This window comes from Phaseolus vulgaris, chromosome 3, assembly GCF_000499845.2.
Source record: "Phaseolus vulgaris cultivar G19833 chromosome 3, P. vulgaris v2.0, whole genome shotgun sequence".
Taxonomy (NCBI): domain Eukaryota; kingdom Viridiplantae; phylum Streptophyta; class Magnoliopsida; order Fabales; family Fabaceae; genus Phaseolus; species Phaseolus vulgaris.
This window is the reverse complement of record NC_023757.2, coordinates 38709303-38725374: the sequence shown is the minus strand read 5'-3', so window position 1 is coordinate 38725374 and position 16072 is coordinate 38709303. Positions and strand designations below refer to the sequence as shown.

At 30.6% G+C, this 16072-nt stretch overlaps 1 protein-coding gene across 1 annotated transcript; it reads left to right on the top strand.

Annotated features, from left to right (window-relative positions):
- The first annotated feature begins 13249 nt into the window (after positions 1-13249).
- On the top strand, positions 13250-15665 carry LOC137807548 (uncharacterized). Its single transcript, XM_068608234.1, has 4 exons — positions 13250-14067; positions 14162-14276; positions 14381-14495; positions 14653-15665. Exons 1-4 carry the CDS (start codon positions 13967-13969, stop codon positions 15531-15533), a joined length of 1212 nt encoding a protein of 403 aa, XP_068464335.1. The 5' UTR covers positions 13250-13966; the 3' UTR covers positions 15534-15665.
- Positions 15666-16072: the final 407 nt, after the last annotated feature.

Genomic DNA, 16072 nt, shown 5'->3' with positions numbered 1-16072 from the left:
TTTTGCTAAGTCAAAGCATGAATCGTGATTTTAATTTGTTTTGATAAACAAAAATTATGTTATAAGAGGAGGTAGATGATAAATTGGTTTCACTAGATAATAAGGTTTTTCAATAAATAAAAAATAGTGTAATTTTGTCTCTAATTTACCGATTTGGATAAAAATTTAAAATTAGGATTTAAGTAATTCGTTAATATATTAATGATCTCATTCTGAAAAAAATTGTTACGAAATTTTATCATTTATATTTCTTAATTATAGTAATGTTATTTTTAGAAATAATATTTGGATAGTTAATTACTTTTAAGATGTATTCAATTATTTTTTAGATAAATAAATAAATATTAATAAATTACATCAATAATTTTAATTAACAGCATAAATAATTTTAATCTGTGTATCAATATTGTTTTATACCTTTTTTCTAATCACTGTATGTTTTAAGATATTTATCATTATTTTAAAAAAGAAAAGATAATTTAAAATAATTATTACAATTATTATAATTTATTTCAATTTGGATTTATTTTTTAAAGTTATATGAAAAAAATTAGTATAATAAAATAATCAACCTAAGTCAAAATTAAAAAAAAAATCAAAAATTGTCATTTAAAAAAGATTAACTAAATTTTAAAATTAATTAAATGCTAACAAATTAAAAATAATATTACCATAGTTAAAATATAAATAAAAAATATTTCATTAATAATATAAATAATTTTATTGTATATATTTATAAATAATTAAAATATATAAAAAGTAAAGAAAAAGAGAGTTCATTATTGAAATGACGATTTCTTAAAATAAATAAACTCATTATAATGTAAAGATACAAAATTATCCATGATTGAAGTTGTGAATTTAATGACAACTTGTTCAAATTTATAATTTATTTAAATTTTACTCAAATTGACAGAGTAATCATAAAATTGCAATATTTGGTTGCAAAAACGAAGATAATAATTTGCTAAGTTTAAGGCAAATGTTTGATTTGACGAATCAAGCTTGGTCCAATATATTCCATTCTATTTTCTCTAACGAATTAAATGTTTTCTTTTCTTAGGAAGGTGAAGAATTGAAATGTTCGCAAAGACTTGCTACGATTAAAAACTATTTATTGCATTAGGAAAGGACAGGCACTGTGAATGACATAAGTGAAAGATATCCAAAATTGCTTCATTTTACTTGACCCTTTTTTTAGGAGTCCAATATATTTATCAGATCCTGTATTTTCAAAATACAGTAATTTTAATATATTGTTTCGTGGTATTAAAAATAATTAACTTCTTCTTCTTTTTTTGGTTTTTGATTTCTTGGATTTTTCGTTGGTGAATTGGATTTTTATTACTGATCAGTGAGTTTAAATTCTTTGTTACGTGAGTGTGTGTTTGTTTTCCGCTATTGAACTTGAGGTAATTCTGAATTTTTAGATTAAGTAGATGTGTATATCGGCAAGTGATTGAATAAAGTCAGAATCAATTTATTTGATTATTAAATAAAAAAATACTTTAATTATCTATTATTACATATATTTTAAATATATTTATTAAACTTATGCAATATTATTTTATTTTATTATTTATTTATATTATTTTAATTTTTAATAGGTTGAACTTTTCGGCCTTTAGATCTAGTCATTAGATAATATATTAAAAAATATAATACATTTAAAAATATGAAAATGAATATTCAGCGAACAGACAGCAGCATAGAAACTCAGAAAAAGTCTCAATGTTGGTCGAAGGTCCCAGACACATGGTTACACGATTTTGTGGAGTACGAAAGAAATAAAGGACCATTCACGCTTTCTTTGTAATGTTCGTATATATTAGATATCTCTAAGACAAGCGTTGGACTAGAGTTTTGTTGTTTTATTAGTCTACACGTTCTTACCAAATCAAATTGGGAAAATTTATTCTTAGGTTGGGATAACCACGAAGAAGCTTCTAAAAAAAACAATTGAAACAAATTATTGATGAAGACACTAAATATGAAAATACATTCTACTTTTATTTCTTTTGTTTTTTTAAAAGCAAAGTTTACATTTAACTTTAAAATATATTTTAGTCTCTTATAAAAAATTTGTTGTAACTAATTAAGTTTATTTATTTTCTGGTGGTGGCAATTGTTCTAAATAAATTTGCAGTAATATTTTTTGGCGATATATATGTGTGAGTGTCCAGCAGTATAATAGAGGGTTTCCATTCATTCTCTTCTTCTCCATTTAAGATTTCAAAATATTTTTCTGCTAAGAAAAAATTAGGTGTGGCAAGGCAAGATGGGCCTTTTAGTTCATGTGTCAAGTTTAGCCCACCTTGTCTAGTCTGCAAAACTGGAAAATCTCAGGAACCAACTTTTTTTAATTACAAATTAAAAATAAAAGATAGATTAATTTTTTTATTATTATTATATTATTTGAAAATGTAAATATATAAAAATATTGTAACTTAAATCATTAACACTTATAAATTAAGTTTTAATCATTAACTATAATAAAATAGTTTAACAAGTAAAATAATAATTATTTTAATTGATCTTATTAGAGATATTAATTAATCAATTAAAAAATTATAAAACATGTGTAAACATTTGAAAATATAAAATTTGAAAAAAAAATTGGCTGGCCAAAAATTTTCAACCTTCTTTGTTGGGGCGAGCTAATGGTAGATCAAGCTGACATGTTTTACCACTCTGAGAAAATTGAGTTTATTAACTCAAACTCCAACAAAATGGTATCAACAGTAATGGTACAAAAGGACTTGTAGGTGCTACTATAGGTGTAACCTTGCTAATTTTGAATGGCAAGAACTACTATCAATGAATAATAAGGATGGAAGTCATTCTTGGCTACCAAGAAATTCTTAAGATTGTGAAAGAAGAAATTTTAGTAGGAGAGAAAAATGTTTCAACAACAACGAATAAAGATTACAAAGGAATGCATTTTCTCCATTAATGTGTACATTTGAGAATCTTTGAGAAATTTTCAAAAGAAAAAACATCAAATGAAGCTTGGGAGATAATGAAGAAGGCTTACGAAAAAACAGAGAAAACTAAGAAAAAAGGTAATATAAACCGATAATACACTACAACAAGAAAATCATTAAATATAAACTAATTTAAAAAAATAAAATAATTAATTATAATTTGATTAAATTAAAGACTATTTTATAAACTATAAAAATTATTGGTATCTAAAGTAGTTTTTATTATTAATAACAATTTATAAAATAGTTTTTAAATTGGTATCTAATCATTAGCTACCAAGGTTTTAGCCACTAATATTTTAGATTTTAAATTAGTCTCTAAAAGACTAATTTATAATATAAAGTAATAAGTAGTTGAAACTTTGGTAGCTAATTTAGATACCAATTTATAAATATTTAATAAATTTTTACTAATAATATAAACCACTTTAGATACCAATAATAAGATAGTGTCTAATTTAGTCAATATAGTGACTAATTAATTTTGGTCTCTAAATTTGTTATTGTTTAGTGATTTTCTTGTATTGATAATGGTTGAACAAGAATTTATTGTTGAGTATTTCAATAGGATGCAGTTGTTCGTGAATGAAATGAAAGCTTGTGCAGAAACAATTTCTATTGATAAAATTGTTGAAAAAAACCTTAGAACCTTGTCTCCTTGATTTGATCACTTTGATGTTACAATTGAGGAAACTAAGGATTTTGATAGCCTGAAGGCAGAGGAACTTCATAACTCTCTTAAAGCACATGAACAAAGACGTATTGAGAGAGTTGGTACAAGAGAAATAGAATAAGCACTATAGGATAAAGTCACCAAGAAGAATTGAAGAAAGAAATGGAAAAATAACAAAGGCAACGACAAAGGGAATTGGTTGGTGTAATCGGTTTGTAATAATTCATTTAATTAGTGAAACCTCTTAAACAATATGCTAAATGGAGAATTGGACGTAGTCCATGTGTTTGGGTGAACTAATATAAAAATTTATTATGTTATTTATTTTGCTTGTTTGTTAGACAATCTACTTTAGTATGTTGCAAAAAGAGCTAAACTTTGCAACCCACTAAACAAAAAAGAAATGAAATTAGTAAATATATGGTGGTGGATCAATTTGGATCACGGGGTTGAAATCAACATAGAAATCAAGTGGTTGTGAAACAAACTAACCCAATGATTTTTTAGGACCAACTTAAGAATTTGATTAAGGAAGATAAAATTGATAACCAACAAATATGAGATTTCAAGAATCTAAAGATAAATAAGGTAAGAAGATTCACTGAATTTGATATGATAGATGACAATGGGTAAGAAACAGTTTTTGAAACTACGACACAAGTTGACATGATCTTTAGCTACCAACTAGAGGGTATTGTGTGCAATTATATACAATTAATTTAATAATGATAGAATCCACAATGATTAGTGAATTCATACATACTTAACCTAAAGAGAAAGTCTCCTATAATATTGTATGTATATGGAAATATGTAAATACCAAAATAAATAAAGAAATCTTTTTTTTTTTTACTATCTTCTTATATAATATATATTGTATTGACAGCCAAATAGCTAATAGGATGGTATCTGCTAACCCATTACACATTTTCGTTAGTGTTAGTAGCTATGCGATGAGATGACGAATTGGTCAAAAGTACGTAAAATTTGTTGACAAAATTATTAGAAATGGTTCAAAATTCTTTTATTATAATGGGTAGAAATTCTTTTTATTACAAAAGTAGTTAAGTAGTGACCTAGAAATATGAGTTTGTTAAGTCGTCTTTTATAGAAAACAGAAAAATTGTGATAGAGTATTGACTCCAGTTGTGTTGATTTTTTTCTTTAAGTTTAAAAAATGGAATCATTAATTGAATTATTAAATTTTTTGACAAATTTAATAAAGTTTTACAGATAATTTTTCAAATAATTATAACTTTTTATAGAAAACTTGAGTTAAGATACATTAAAAATCAAACTTGCTCGAAATAAAGCAAGGAATAGGTGACTGAGTATTGGAGATATCAAAATTTTAAAAAATAATTATTTATTAATAGTTTTTTTATAGTATTTTTTAGACATTTTTTTATTATATATTTTATGTTTTTAGTTTACGTTATTGGTTTAGAGTTTAAATTTACATTTTATGTTTTATAGTTTTGAATTTAAAACTTTTACCTTTAAGTTGAAGATTAGGATTTAAGTATGACATTTTCAGTTAGAGATTTATATTTTACGGTATAGGATTTAGAGTTTCAACACCATTTTAAATTTTTCATAATTTTTTCAATTAAAAAACAACTAAGATTTTCTTAAATGAATAAACCAATTTTTTTTATAAAATCTATCAAATTTTTGACAATAACAATTTAATCAATTATTCTATTTTTTTAACTTTTTTAAAAAATCAAATACAATTAAAATCGTACTTTTCATGCATGATTTCAACTTTATTGAGGTTTTACAAAACTGGGACGACTTTTTCACACAAAAAGTTGACACATAAATTCCACACATGGAAAATAACTTCAATAGAACAGACTCTACTTTTGCCTCACAACTTATTTTTTAATAAAAAACAATTATGCGCATTGTGATAATTTTGAAGAAAAGTTACGCTATTCTAATGCTTTTACTTTCGAATTGAGAACAAGTGAAGATTTGAAGTATCAGTTTTAGACAATATAAATAAAAAAATAATAAAGGCAATAAAACTTGTTGCTTTTTACAAAAGAGTTGTTTTCAATTCTCAAGTATTACATTTATGTGTTTTTTTTTTTTTTTGCAAAAGTTTTTGTTAAACTCTAAACCTATCTTTGTTCAATAACTTTAGTTTCCAACATATACAATTCTTCTAATAATTGCTGAATACAAACTATGCCCTTTGCCAATGTAAATTGAGGTGATCTTAAAACCATCAAATAAAATAGAATTGATAAAGTATTATGTAAGTCTTAGGGTACGTTTTGGATCCAGCGAGAAATTTATAAAACAAACAACACCAACACTAAAAACAATAAATTCATAGAAAAAAGTGTAAGGCATGTCATGTTTTATATCATTGTAAAGACATGAAAAATCTTTAGGGCTACAAGAAAGACTCTCGATAGGCGAAGAATTCCAAAATAACTGAAGTACACTATAATAAAATTATTAAATAATAAATAGTAATTAAAATTTAAAAAATAATAATTAATTATTATATTAATTAGATTATATATTATTTTAAAGATTACAAAATTATTAGTATCTAAAATAGTTTTTATAATTAATAAAAATTAATAAAATAATTTTGAAATTAGTATTTAAATTAACCATCAATACTTTAGTAATTAATATTTTATATTTTAAATTAGTCTCTAAAAGACTATTAAAACCTTGGTAGCTAATGATTATATACCAATTTAAAAATTATTTTATAAATTTGTATTAATAATAGAAATTACTTTAGATATCAATGATTTTTTTTAGTTTATAAAATAGTCTCTAATTTAGTTAAATAACAACTAATTATTTTGATCTCTAAAATTAGTTTCTATTTAATGATTTTCTTGTAATGAGTAGAAGAGTTACAAAATTCCAAAGATATGATATTATGAGCTAGAAAAGAAGACCAAATGAATTTAGAGTAAATTATAACATCATACTATAAAAAAAAAACGATGGGATACAAAATAAACTCTTTTTTAAAAGTTAGTATTTGAATCAACTATTATTATTATTTTACTATTATTATATATAAATATAATCCATTTACACTATAGCTAAAAGTGAGTGAAATTACACTTTCAATAATTTTCTATACAATATAAATTAAATCATTCCAATACTTAAATTTTATAATATTATTTTAATAATTATATATACAGTTTAAAGTTTTATAGATATAGTATTTAACAATAAGTATTACACATTTTAAGATATAATATTATACATTTTAATAAAAATATTTAATAGACCTTTAAATATTTTCAAAAAAAGTATAAAGTTTTTTTTTTATAAATAATCTAATTAAGAAAATATAAAATCTAATAATTAAAATTGATTTAATTATAAAGTCATTTAAAATATAATTTAATTAACATTTACATACTATATAAGTAAATCATATATATATATATATATATATATATATATATATATATATATCTTCTACATATGTTCTATTTTTGTACCTTTTGTACCGGTAGGCACCGGACGAACGCACGTGACCGACCGACCGAATGCACAATAAATGTAAGGGCATTTATGTGACAAGCTAAGGTGGTTAAGATACACCTCCGAAGAATAAGGAATAAGCGTTTAAAGAAGATATGTTCCCCGGGTATTCCGGAGCACGACTGGCAAGACATATCCATAACCACCCTGAGCCCAAGGGATAGAAAGCCCATTAGGCAATCCTATAAATACTGTGCTCAAGTCAGAGAAAGGTACGTTTTCATTCACTTACGAAACCGCGCTTGGAATCTCATACTTACTTGAGCGTCGGAGTGCCTTCGCGGAGTGCCTTCGCAGGTACCCTCCTCCACCCGACCGAAGGAGACACCAAGAAGGAACGACCGACTGAAGGAGACACCAAAAAGAAACGAGGACCGAAGGAGAAGAAGATCGACACGTCAGCAATCTCATTACGTCAACCGACCGTGCCTGGGCCCCATTTCTCCAAACAGGTACACCTTTCGTTCTTGTTGTTATTATGATAGATATTAAGATGGGATATGTTTAGATAATTTTGTCCTAAGCATTTTTAAGAGAAATAATATAAAATAAATTAAATAAATTTTACATAAATTATTTTATAAAATATTTTTTATATAATTATTCTAATTTTTTATTTTTAACTTATACAGAAATTAAGTTAATTTCAACTTAAAAAAAACCTTATTTATTAAACCCTGACATCTTTACCCTGTACAACAGTTTGTCACAATTACAACAGAACAATTAGATTTTACAAGGAGGGTTTCATTGCGACAAAAATAAAATGTACTTATTGGAAGAGTGGATCTTGGAATAATTGACATTGAAGCAGGAATGTGACACAACATAATGCAAAAATATACATAAAAGTGGAAGAATATTTCCCAAAATCTTGTTAGAAATGGAATAATTGGGTAACCTTGAATGAAGTTCGTTTAAAAGAAAATTATTAAGTAATCTTTTATGGATAAAAATTAATATTTTTAAAAACACTACTTAAGGTAGCATCTCAACAAATACTTGAGATCACTATTTTTTTCATTAAACATGATTATAGTAGCAAAGTAAGTTGTAACTCTCCAGAAAATACATCTAACTATTTAGAAGTTTTACCGGTTTTCATACAAACTTGAAGTTTTTCAAAATATTCTTATTACAAGATTATGACTCATAGAAATACAAATATGTATAATATAAGGTTTAAAACATCCTAAAGCCTTCCAAGACCTCCTACACCTGTATAATCATCTGTTTGTGTACGTAGTACAATCATTCCAGTTCAAACACAACAATAAAAGTAAGGGTAAGCTAATGAAAATAAATTCTATAATATATTTAATTCATGCAAAAAGAACCAATCAAACTAATTATTTATAAATATTTCTTTAAATGTTGTCATATAAAATTTCAATACCAATTCCATCATTCATATAGACCACACGTGAATCTATTTTCAGTCACAATCATTGGATTTCATTTCAATCTCATCGTCTTCTGGAAGACTCATTAAATATGCCCCTACCAGAGACTAGCACATGATCCAAAGATTACCAACGAATCCAATAGAAAAGATCAAGGTAAGTTCAAACATCCAATATCGAGTATCTACAGTGGAACTCCTTTTTAGCTCCTCACCACCTGATATCTTAGTCTATATGACTTAGACCATCAGTGAAGCTATATGATCTCCGTTAAACATAGACTTTTCATACTTAATGCCATCAATTAACAACTCATACATTATCCCAAATGTATGACATCAATTTCATACAATTTTCATCATTGATATATAATACATATCATTCAATCACATAACATTTAAAAATTCATACTATTCAAGAACTTTTCCAACATCAAACAATATTTAACTTTCAAACTATCAAAACATAATATTTATACATGTTCACACAAAATAAAATCAAACAATTTTATGAACTTACATCCCTGAAAGAGAAAATGAAACTTGAGACCACGTTCCCTGAAAGTTAAAGTTAGTTTCCCTTACTTGAAATTTCACTGATGAAAATTCTACCTAAAACAAAGGAACCACTCCAAAATTTAGAACCTAGATCAAGTTATCAAAATATTACAAAATTTTAGTATGAGCTTAATCAAGTTGAGAGAAACACTTTTCTCAACTGGCCCCACTAAGATTGATGATTAAATCATAGAGAAAAACAAAAAATAAAAGATCTTTGGAGTAAAAATGAACTTACTCTGTTTGAAAATCTGATCGGATAGAAATGTACCCTGACTTCTTAGTTACAATATGGTATGATCATATTTTGGAATAGATGAGGTATGAGAGAGAAAATGAAAAGAGAAAAAAAAAAATAGATAGAAAGCAAGTTGGGAAAAAAGGAAGAAAATGAACGTGTGTGGGGGCATTGCTACTTTGAGTATTACAATTATCCCCAACAACAAAAATTTCAGTCCTCGAAAATTTGTTTACCAAGAAATATTAGGATATTATTTTCTTATCTTTTCTTTTATTTTTCAAGTGGAATAAAATCATACGAGATTTCACATAAGCTTTCACTTGAGTCCATTTTTTTTTTATCACACTTTTTTTTAAAAGCTTAAGTTATGTTACATAATGAACCTTTACATCTCATTTAAGCTAACATATGTAAAATTCAACAATCGTTAAGGACATGAATCAAATTATAGAAGGATAAAAAATCTAACTATAGACTTTCTTATCATATTAAGAAGAAATAGGTTTTGTTTCTATTGGGATTAAGAATGTTTCATGTTCTTGCTATATGCTGATGTCGTCTATTCTTAAGTCTCAATTCTTAGTTGAAATGTCAGAGAGGTACCTGCAAAAAGTCTTCTGATAGTCAAGTTAGTACTCAGACAGTTGAATGTAATAAATGTATATCTTGACATGATATTTGTCAACTTATTTATATGGAAAAGTTAATCTTGTACTTATAGATATGTATTAACACAATTTTCGTAGTTAACATTCCAACACTACTTATCATTTTGCAAATAATCTTCTTTTAATCTTGCTATTAGGCAATGTCGATTTAGTTATCCATGGACGAGGGATCTCAACCCAGAAGGATACAAGTTTAAATATAATTCATCATTAAAAAATCAGTTTTATAAAGTGAGAATTATCAGTATTTATACGGTATAATCTAATTTTATCTTTAGAAGAGGTAAGATGTCCGAGATCTCTTTGACTGTTGTTTGTGTTTCCCGTTTTGGTGATGGTACGGACCAAATGTGGGGTGTAGGATTTACGCTTTACCTGTATCATGTGCTTTGCTATTTCCAACGTCACTCCAATAGATTCAAAATTACACTGGAGTGATACACTAAATAGGACAACTTCAATATACTTGAAAACTGCTTGAAATATTTAATGAAATCATAACACACAAATTGATCTCTGATTTCACAATATTTAGATTATGTATAGTTTTTTGAAGTCTATGATTTGTGAAGTGCGTAGTTGATGTGAAGCTGTAGTTGATGAGATAATGTATGTGAATAACTTGCAATTCAATGATTATGAGCATGGCTTACAGAGATAGAGTATGTTTGAGTGGAAAAAAATGGTTGATTGGAAAAAGGGTGCAGACGTATAAAGGAGGAGGGTAGGTGGTTAGGATATAGTGATGAGTCATGATGCGTTGCAAATGGGCTACTGGGCTATATAAAATCAACTTGAGGTGGAGATTGATGCAGAAAACCATGTGGATAAATAATGTTCTGTAAGGTAGAATGTTTATCCTCTCATTGCTCATGGTAAATGCTGTAGAAACAGTGTAGGGGTGCAGAACATGAATAAAGTGTTTTAAATGCTGTGAAAAATAATACTTTAATCATTTTTGCTTTGTAAGAGATAGCCATGGTGTTAGTTGCAAGAGCAATAATGTGTAACTAATGGTAAGAAAATACCGGCTTAGGTGAAGAGGTGGCTAGTGTCTTTGTATACATGATTTTCAACCTTTGAAGGGGCGTTCATATAAAAGGGATAAGTTATTATATTCACCATCAACACCATTCAGACAAAATATGAAAAGTATTATGTGTTCATGTTTATAAATTACTCTATATTTGAATCTGTAGATAACACGAGATTTAAAAAAAAAATACAAGAACTGAGAAAGTAGATTTTGATTGGGCTTGGTCTGATTCGGCCTTAGTGGACTTGAAGTGAGTCCAGAAAAATATGGTAGCTAAAGTTATAGAGTTAAGGATATCTATGTGAGTTGAGGTGAAGAAGATAGATGGAATGGATTTTGTGGTATTGTTTGAACGAAATATGGGAAGACCTAATGAAAAGGAAGGTAGTGATAGTGGGACACAAGAAAAAGAAAAGCCTTAATAGTGGGACACAGAAGAAGAATGAAGCTAGTGATGCTTAAACACTTGACAAATAAAAAGAGAATACTTGAAGAATAAGACAAGGACGAAATAATTGACGAGCACACAGAAAATTACGAAGATCAAGAAAATGTTCCTTAGGTTTCTCATTTAAAAACTATTACATCACATCACTGTTTAGGTAAAAACTATTTTCTTACAAATTTGGTTCATCCGAGTAAAACGAAGTGGAGATAAAAAAACAATTTTATGAACTGAGAAACCAAAGAGATAGTTATTCTTTTAAACATTAAAGCATGGAATGTAGTAGGGATGGAATTGATGAGAAGGGTGTGGGAGGTTAAATTTGGATGGAAATAAAAAAAACGAGTGATTAGGCGAAGTTGGGTGGAGAATCTTGAGGTTGGTGTTGTGTTGTGTTCCTTGGATGAGGTGAGGATAGGAGTGAGGGAAGTAGCTTTCCTCGCCACATTTGTCTTTAGCCTTGGTACTATTTTGCTTATACCCCCGCCATAAATGCATCAAAATGAATTGAAAGGCAACAAAAGTTGGTACAATCCCTACTACCATCACTGATATGACATGCATGATGCATCTGTTCCATCTCCTCTCATCCCACACAAATTAACAAAATACTTTTGCTTTTTTCTTTTTCTCAACTCTTTCCCTTCCCCTGCTTCTCTGTCTCTCTGCTGTGTGTGGATACTGATTTGCCGCAGACCATTGCACGTATCCCTTCCGATTCCTACCCATCACAATTATTTATTTACTCATTGCCAAAATACAGCAGTACTTGGCAGGATCCTATGGTGAAACTGTGTGATTATATATATATTTTATTTATATGGGTAGTGGTCCTACTGGGAGAAAGCAAGATAAATAATAGGAGAAAAATGTGAGCTTGTGAATATGGGAATGGATTAATTCCCTGTTGATTTAGTTGATGTATGAAGTTGAAGATTGAAAAAGTAGGAAGTGGAAAGATGAGGGTTATGGGAAGTACTGTACCGAAAGAAAAAGGATAGAAGTTGGAAGTGGGATGGTCGAGGCTTACATAAAAACTGAAAAAGGAGTTTGGCTTTGTGCAGCCGTTGTCAAGAGTGGACGTGACATGAGAGAGTGGGGAAGGCCCATGCGGCGTCAGTCTTATGCCAAAGGCTGTTTTCATCACATAAAGGGAATTATTTACAGCGCCCAGGCTGCAGAATGTACCTCTTTACCCATCAATGTCTTCACTGCACATTCAATGCAATGCAATGCAAATGCAATAAAATATTATCTTTCTACATCACAAATACACATTTTTATTTTTTATTTACTGTATTAGTAGATAGACACTGGCAGAGGTCACTCATGTAACGTAGTCATACACATTAATTTCTTCAAGCCTGACCTACCAACAACAATTGAAAGAGCAGCATGTGCACGTTGTAGGTGGCACACACGAGCCTAGCACAACCGAAATAACGATGTTTGTCCCCGGAATAAAAGCATGACTGTCAAACAAAAATTAACCCAAGGTAAAAAAAGAAAAGGGGTTTGTTTAAAATTAAGAGATGAAAGAATGTTAGTAGCTTTATTTAGGAAGAATAAGGGCGGAAGTGAAGTAATTGGATTCTCTTTGATTGCTACTAGTTTGTATGGAAGCTGATATTGGTTATGTTTTGTCATTTTCCTTGCAGTTTTGGTGCGGGTTGAAGGGTTGGGTTGTGTTGTGTTGTGTGGTGTGTAGGAATATGGTGGCATAGGGGATGGATGTGCAATAATGTAAAATATAGGGGAAAGATATGATGCATGGAATGGAATGTAACAACCAACCCAAATATTAATAAATATGGGTGAGGGGATAGCATTGGGAAGGGGAGAATTTTAATGGACTTTATTATAGAGGTACTTTTTGATAGTAACCTAACTCTCCCACTCTCCTTTTCCCAAGAGGTGTGACCAGACCCCACCCCCTACGCAAAGGAAAAGATTGAACACAAACATACATCAAACAAAGAAAAGAGTGACCATGGTAATGGCATAGCCTCTAAATTATTGGGGGGAAGACAAAAGAATGAGAAACAAGGGTACCTTCTTGGGCTACTCCCACCCCCAAACAAAACCGTCCCATTACAAATTGTGCAATGGCAACAACGGCGAGACAAGTGAGAAGTAATTGACCCATCAAACAACAAACATAACCCCATGTAATGTAATTGTATTTGTAGAGTGAGTAAGTGAGCAGTTTCACTGTGTATATAGGAGTATGTAAACTGCCCCCAACAGACAGACACGCCTCTCAATTATTTCTGTCCATTTCTACTTCCCATATTGTTTTCGTGTGTTGTGTGTCAGTGTTATTGGTGTGTGTGTGTGTGACTGAGTGAGAGAAAGAAAGAAAGAAAAAGAAAGAAAGGGTGTGTTGGGTTGTTTGGTCTGGTTCAACACTTCCATTTCGGAGATGCCACGCCCAGGGCCTAGGCCTTACGAGTGCGTGAGGAGGGCATGGCACAGCGAGCGCCACCAACCCGTTAGAGGTTCCATCATTCAGCAGATTTTCAGGTTTTGGGTTCTTTACCTTTTCCCCTTTTTTCTCGCCCCTTTTCTCGCCACTGTGCATTCCTCTTACTCTATTGCGCGCCATGTGTTTGATTAGGGTCGTCGTTGACGCTCATAGCCCCGCGACCATGAAGAACAAGGAATGCCAGGAGAAGCTCCCCGTGGTTGTTCTCAGGGCCGAAGAAATCATGTACTCCAAAGCCAATTCCGAGGTTTTTCTAGTTTCTCAAATGCTCGCGGAATGTAGATTCTTAGATCTTTCACTGTGTTGGGTAAAACCCCTTTTGCTTAATCTTTTGTGATTTTGTTGCTGTAGGCAGAGTACTTGAATCCTGATACGCTCTGGGACCGCCTCAATGATGCCATTAACACAATCATACGGAGGGACGAGACATCCGAGACGGGAGACCTCTTGCCCCCATGCGTTGAAGGTACTTCGTTTTTTCGTCTTCTGTGGATCCTGCACTTTTTAAGTGTCTCAAAATCCTATTTTGACGAGTCATTGTGTTGAGTCAAAATTAGTAGTTTTTGAGCTGCTAGTGATTTTTTTATTTTGGATTTCTGGGTTTGTTCACTGTGTTTAAACAGCTGCACTTAACCTGGGTTGCAAGCCCGTGAGAACTTCCAGAAGTGATCGGCACAATAACCCCAGGACTTACCTCTCTCCTAAATATCAACCACCCCCTTCTGTGCCTCTCAAACCTGTTGTTGGAAATCCCTTAAACTACGGCAAGGTCCCAGCTTCTGCGGTGTCACCAATTCCTGTGCCAGATTCAACCCACCGAAGTAGCAAGCTGATGGGTTCCCCTAGCTACCACTTCTCGGAAGGTCTCCCTTCTGCTCATCATCAGCCATTGACAATGGAAGCTAGACCGTCATTGAACATGGGTTCAGTTTATCCCTTGTACTACGGTTATGATGCCAGAGAACCTCAGCCAAGGACCACCCCTCGAGATACAACGTGTTCCGACACAATCTTTGTTGGAAGACCAATCGTTCAAGTACCGGAGCCTTCTGGAATTGGTATATGGCAAAGCTATTCCGATGGTAAGTTCCGTCACTCTGCAAGCAGAGTGGCAGAAGAAAATGCTTTAGTCATTCGGGGGGAGGCACCAGGCAGGGAATGTGATTTATCGTTGAGATTGGGTCAATGCCTGCATCCATGTTCAGGCAGCAAGAGTAGTTCAGCATATGAAATAGATGATGTTGGTTTAGGAGCCTCACCCGAGGGCAGCAAGTTTAGCCATCTATCTTTGCAGAGAAATAAAGAATTCTGTTTTTATCCTAGAGAAACGGGTTATGGCACCATTGAATCTAGTTCTCAATGTTATGTAGACAGCGAAGATCGGAGCTTAGAGGCAACTCTTCGGAAGCGCAAAGCACCTTTAGGTAACAACATGGAGGATGGGCAATTTTGTCGGCATCTAGGGGTCCCATCCCATCGGTTTACTGGTAGGCCAGGTTCGTAGGCAGCCTTTCTTGTTGTATCATATATGCGTTTACAATTCTAGATGACCCTTAATGTTGTGTAATCCTCCTATGTAGACTCTATGTTTAGCTCTGCTTGTGAAAAAAATTAGAATCTGGCGTTGAGTTACTAATTGCATTTCTCCCAATGTGAACTGTATATAAAATCTTAGCTTTCTTTGTTTAATTTCCGCTAGGATCTGAAATAATTATAAGGGGGAAATAAAATGTGAACATCCGCAATGGGGGTGTATAAAAGGGATCATATATTTCCTAGTAAAGATTAAAAGAGTCTAATTTAAATTTGAGGTATTCTATAATTTGACGGGTATGTAATGCTAAGTCTGCTACCTGGTCCTAGCCTGGTTAATAATGGCTCAGACTCCTAACCTTCTAACTGAAATTTCTGTTTTTCTCAGTTAAGATTAGCTACCTAGACCACAATAGGCTTCTAGCATTCTGGTGTCTATTTATGCATATGATCAAGCTACTACATGTCCGAAGGTGTGTACTTTATTATCAAGTCACGAGTAAAACTGTG